This window comes from Erigeron canadensis, chromosome 3 (assembly GCF_010389155.1).
Source record: "Erigeron canadensis isolate Cc75 chromosome 3, C_canadensis_v1, whole genome shotgun sequence".
Classification (NCBI taxonomy): Eukaryota; Viridiplantae; Streptophyta; class Magnoliopsida; order Asterales; family Asteraceae; genus Erigeron; species Erigeron canadensis.
Genome location: NC_057763.1, coordinates 15,582,272 through 15,588,398, shown reverse-complemented (window position 1 = coordinate 15,588,398; position 6,127 = coordinate 15,582,272). Strand labels below are relative to the sequence as shown.

General features: G+C 36.1%; 1 protein-coding gene across 1 annotated transcript; it reads left to right on the top strand.

The window, feature by feature from the left end:
• The first annotated feature begins 269 nt into the window (after nucleotides 1-269).
• Nucleotides 270-2,437, top strand: LOC122591556. The gene is made up of 3 exons (XM_043763817.1): nucleotides 270-1,569; nucleotides 1,714-1,842; nucleotides 1,959-2,437. The coding sequence occupies exons 1-3, from the start codon at nucleotides 270-272 to the stop codon at nucleotides 2,435-2,437; spliced, it is 1,908 nt and encodes a 635-aa protein (XP_043619752.1).
• The last annotated feature ends 3,690 nt before the right edge of the window (nucleotides 2,438-6,127 follow it).

The window sequence follows — 6,127 nt, the reverse complement described above, 5'->3', positions numbered from 1 at the left end:
CTTAATTAATTGGACTTACTAGCATAAGGGTAACGACCGAATTTGTAGAATTTTTAATCATTTGGTTTGAGTTGCTTCCAGGATTTTCTCAAATTTAAATGTTATTCCAGTTTTTTAATTGATGAGAAACATCCATCAAAAAATAAAAAAGTATTGTAAAGAGCTTCAGGCTGAGTTGTAATCTTTGGTTCGACTTAGGAGCATTATAGATGTATTCTTTTAATTTGAAACTTGTAAGTGTTTTGTGTTTTGTTTAATCCAGGCGTAAGATGGACACGAGTTGGATGTCTTTATCAAGAGCTACCACCCAATACGAAAAAGGTCTAGATGAATTTCTCGATTATATTTTTTCAATAGATAGTAAAAATGGTCAGATTTTGTGTCCATGTATTGATTGTTGTAATCAAGTATGGGTTGATCGGGAGCAGGCTAAAATGCATCTGATATGTGTCGGGTTTATCAAAGGCTATAAAATTGAACCTTTGATTTCTGAACCATGTGATAGTCCTATGTTGGATGCCGAAGATGACATGCAAGGGTTGGTGCATGATGCCTTCCACGAGTTTGGTCAGAATAGACACGAAAATGAAATAGGAACAGTAAATGAAAGTAGGAGTATGCCAAACACAGAAGCGAAGAAGATTTTTAAAGTATTGGAAGATGCAAAGAAAGACCTATATCCTGGGTGTAAAAGGTTCTCCGTTCTTTCTATTGTTGTTAGACTGTTCCATAGTAAATGTATTGGGAACTGTAATGACAAGGGCTTCAGCATGATGCTTGATACTTTGAGGGAAGCCTTCCCTCATGCTTCTATACCGAAGTCATTGTATGAACTAAGAAAGATAATAAGAGATTTGGGACTTACTTATGAGAAAATTGATGCATGTCCTAATGATTGTATGTTGTACTGGAATAAAAACAAAAACAAGGCAAAATGTGATACATGCCATATGTCAAGGTATAAAGCAAATGAAAATGATTCTGAAGATGAGTCAGTGTCGACCACATCTAATACAGATAAAAAGATTGGAGCAAAGGTTTTGCGTTACTTTCCCCTCATCCCACGGTTGCAAAGGTTGTTTATGTCATCTAAAACTGCTGCCTCCATGAGATGGCATGATGAAAGTCGCACGAAAGATGGTTACTTGAGGCATCCCGCAGATTCCCCAGCTTGGAAAACGTTTGATTTTGAGTATCCTGAATTTGCTAAAGAATCTCGTAATGTCAGGCTTGGTTTAGCGAGTGACGGGTTCAACCCTTTTAGAACAATGAGTGTTTCTCATAGTACATGGCCTGTTGTTCTGATGCCATATAATCTACCTCCTTGGATGTGCATGAAACAACCGTATTTCATTCTCTCCTTCCTTATACCTGGCCCATCTGCCCCGGGAAATAATATAGATGTTTACATGGAACCTTTAGTGGCTGAGCTAAAGGAGTTGTGGGATATTAATGGAGTAGAGACATATGATGCATCAACTAAGAGTAACTTTCATATGTGTGCTTCTTTGTTATCGACAATAAGTGACTTTCCAGCTTATGCAAATCTATTGGGATGGAGCACCAAAGGTGAACTTGCATGTCCCAGTTGCCACAAGAATACAAAATCACAACGCTTAACTCATTGCCAAAAATTTTGTTTCATGGGACATCGTCGAAATTTGCCAAGTGATCATGATTTTTGAAGAGATAAGAAGTCTTTTGATGGTACAGAGGAACTGGAGAGGCAACCACGCGGCTTAACCGAGTCAGAAGTGCTTGAAGAGTTAAATGGTTTTGAAATTAAATTTGGAAAACTTGTGAAGGACAACCCAGATCTACCATTTAATTGGAAAAAGAGAAGTATTTTTTTTTTTAGTTACCATACTGGAAAAGTAACTTGCTACGACATAATCTAGATGTAATGCATATTGAGAAGAATGTTTGTGACAGCGTTGTTGGAACGTTAATGAATGTAGATGGAAAGACCAAGGATCATTTAAAAGCACGCCTTGATTTACAAGCAATGGGTATAAGACCTGAACTTCATCCTGAATTTCACGATAACAACAAAGTGTATATACCACCTGCTTGTTTCTCAATGGACAAAAAAGAGAAGGAAATCTTTTGTCATGTGCTTCAAAGGGTAAAAGTTCCAGATGGACATGCATCTAATATATCAAGATGTGTACAGTTAAAACCTCCAAAACTATTTGGCCTTAAAAGTCATGATAATCATATTTTGATGCAAGAGTTGCTTCCTGTTGCCTTGCGGAATGTGTTACCTAAGCACGTCCGCCATCTTGTGATGAAGCTATGTCATTACTTTAAACAACTATGCTCAAAAGTTCTTAATCCAAATGATTTGGTTCAAATGGAAAATGAGATTGGAAAAATCCTTTGTGATTTAGAAAGGATTTTTCCGCCATCATTTTTTGATGTCATGGTTCATCTTTGAGTTCATCTTGCTTCAGAGGCCCGATTAGGAGGACGCGTTCATTATCGCTGGATGTATCCAATTGCATAAGTATTCAATTTTTGATAAATATCTTATTCTAAAGAATATCATTGAATCTAACTTAAAATTTTTGATCATTCACGTATTTATCTACCTTAAAATCTTATGTGAGAAATAGGAGCAAACCCGAGGGTTCCATTGCAGAAGGGTATTTAGCAGAAGAGTGTTTGTCTTTTTGTTCATTGTACTTATCCAGTGATGTCGAGACTATTCATAATAAGACAAGTCGAAATTATGATGATGGTGGTTATGACGATGTTTTACCTATCTTTTCTATGTCGGGTCGTCCGATAGGTGCTACTAAAGATGGGGAAATACTAGACACTAACACTCTGGCTAAAGCACATTTGTATGTGTTGTTCAATTGTAGTGAAGTTGATGAATTCAAAGTGCAAGTAATTTTTGAATTTCATTAGTTATATTATCTTTATAGTTGTTATTGTCGTTATTATTGTTATCTTCTTTTCAACATTGTAGAGAACATTTGAATGTTGTTCGTCGTGAAAACCGAAAATTACGTGAGCGTGAGATTCAACGTTTGCATAGTGACACCTTTGGGTCGTGGTTTGAAGATCATGTAAGAATCATATCTGTATAACTTCAAAAGAAAATATAATGATATAATATTTTAACCTTTTAACGACATGATGTATAAAACAAATAATTTAACACACCTTGCCTTAATTCAGGTTGCGGAGCTAGATAATAGTGGGGATCATAGAATCACAGAAGATATAAGGAACTTGGCAAGTGGCCTAGCAGATTTTGTGAAAAAATATAAGGGGTTTCTCATAAATGGTTTCCGATTCCACACGAAAAATCTTGAATCGAACAGGAAAACACAAAACAGTGGAGTGATGCTTGAGGCTATGACAAATAGCTTCTCGAGTGCTAGAGATAACAATCCTATCATGGGAGATGTAACATACTATGGGATTTTGAATGACATATATGAGTTACAGTATGCTGATGACAGGAAAGTGGTTTTGTTCCATTGTGATTGGATCTCGAATGGTTCAAGGATAAAAAAAGATGATAATGGGTTTACTCTACTCAATTTTAAAGATTTGAAGCCTCACGAGGAGCCTTTTATACTAGCTTATCAAGCACAACAAGTATTTTATGTTGCAGATCGTGTTGATAAAGGATGGAAAGTTGTGATCAAGACCACCCCTAGAGATTCCTACGACTTGAATGAACAAATAGGTCTTGATGATGCGGAAACACATCTTCGGAGTGACACATCTATTGGTCCTCAACCTAATGAAAATATGGATACTGAATAGGTTAGAGAGGGTTTAAATGGGATTGTTGTAGACAATAATATTTTAGCTTTTGATGGAGTTGAAGATCTCTTTGAAGCTGCTTCATGATTTCAATTAGTTATATACTAATATGCTCTTTTTTTAACTTGTTACTAGTGGGTTCTTTTGGTTGTTTTGTCTTGTAACTTGTAATAGTACCTCATGCATGTTTTAACTGGTTTTTTATCTCCTTCAAATTGTCAACAACTTTTTTTAGTTGTATAGTAATCTAGTTGATTGGGTAGTTTTAATAAATGGCAAGTGTTGGATGCTTTGGTTTTCTAAATGCTTTGGTTTTCTAAAGGTTGTGGATGTGGGATGCAGAATCATGACCGTTGAGGAAGATGTCCCGATTTAGGTAACCAGGTAGTTTTTTCATCTCCCATAAGTCATTGGTATAAACGTGTTTTTGATTTTGATATGGTCTTATTGCAGATCTACATGTGTGATTGGAATAACAATAATGAGAATCAAATAACAAGAGGAATGGTAAGTCATACCCATTGATTCGTAAGTCATACCAATTGTTTTTCTAATTTTGTTCACCTGTTTGCTTATCGATTGTAAGTCCCAACTATTACTAGATGGGTGCTGAAGACACCTCTATGTCGATGGTGAGTGAACTTTGCAACACAATCAACTAATCTGGATATGACCAGTTTAGATTGATTGTGTACCAGGTTAACTGGAGATAATGTATTAAGGTGACAGAATACATAAGTTAATACAATGCAAGTATAAAAATTGATGAGACAATATGTAATTTTCAAGTGTATTTTATTTATTGATCGTTTAAATAAAATACAAGGTTGTTGCGGAACCAAGATAATACAAGAATGTAAATATCCTAACAACCCATGAAATACAATTGATCTAAACTTGGAAATTCTCCTAAACAATCGAAACACTTAAAGTTGTGAAATGTTCCTTTTTGCGATTGAGAGAATATTGCACAAGTTCACCAATATTGCAGAATATATGTATTTGCAAAGTTGTTGAAAATGCTTGTGCAAGGACCTCTATTTATAGTCGAAGATTGAGCATGGGGATCTCAACTTTGACGTACAAATATGGTTGACAGCACACAAAAGTATTGTTAAATAATCCTTTGTGTGTGCTAAATAAAGTAAGACAAAAGGTTACTTTATTCAACCACTCTACATCTTTGCACTTTAATCCAGAGATAATATTATTGTCCGGTTAAAAGGATGTAGTGTAAAAGGTCCTCCTCGTAATCAGTGTAAAGCTTTGTAAGAGCATTTACACTGGAGGATTCTCTAGTTGATTGATCTGGTAGGTTGTCAACTGGGCTTCGCTGCCATTGCCAATCTCTATCTTTCTTTTGTTGTCTTTGACTTCAACTGGAAGGTCTTCAGATTCTAGTCTTCAGATCTCAACTGGAGGAAGTCATCAGTTGCTAAAACTGTACAATGCAACTGGACTTCTAAAATTTCGGACAATTCTGCATGCTCTCCAGATGTCGCTGGAGAGCTCCAGTTTACAGCTTAAACTGGACCTAACAAATTCCCCCTAATTGTCCTGAAATATTGCCAAGTATTTTCAAACTTGTTTCTATACAAGTTTAAGTTTGAAATACTTGAGTTTGATAAACCTATTAAGTTTCCAAGACATTTTTATAGATCATCAAATGTCTTGGATTTAGTTTTAATTGTTTGTAGATCTTATCAGATATCTTACTTGTGAGTTACAATCTGGCAACTTGTATATACACAACATTTACAAAGAAGTTACAAGAAAGTAAACAAAATTACAAGCAGATAGTTAGAAGGAAAACTTAAACAGATGGCCCTTCGCCAGTTTTCCTTCTTTTTGTAACTGATGAAATTGGTTGTGTGTCCTCAAGATCAAGGCCTAATCTTTCTTCAATGTTTTCCTTGAACTTGATCAGATTTTGCAGTACATATTCCCAGCCCTTTTCAACCTTGTTCTTCCTCTGCCTCCCTTCCAGCAGCCTCAACATCTCTACATGCTCAGAATGGCCATACTGATGGACATCCGGGTTCTCAGTCGTTCTCTTAGGTCCACCAAAGTATTGTACCTCAACAACAAAATGCTTAGCACCAGGCTTGATCGAAACTTTAATATCAGTGATCTTACCTCTATTGTGCCTTCGACGCTGTACATCAGACAAATATGTGCGAGCCTCAGATTCATTTGTCAGTTTAATCTTGCTCGTGCTCAGCTTTTGAGTAGCAGCTCGAATATCATCAGTTGTGGGTTCAGATGGTTCTACCCAAGTCCTTAGATTTGCATCCCTTGACAAAGCCTTTTGTTTTCTTCCTTTGGACTTGGGTGGATTCAATAC

Coding starts and splice junctions, on each gene's coding strand:
- LOC122591556 (XM_043763817.1), top strand. CDS start 270: ATGGACACGAGTTGGATGTCTTTATCAAGAGCTACCACCCAATACGAA. Junction 1,570..1,713: donor ATTGGGATGGAGCACCAAAG/GTGAACTTGCAT, acceptor TTGATGGTACAG/AGGAACTGGAGAGGCAACCA. Junction 1,843..1,958: donor ATTTAATTGGAAAAAGAGAA/GTATTTTTTTTT, acceptor TAATGAATGTAG/ATGGAAAGACCAAGGATCAT.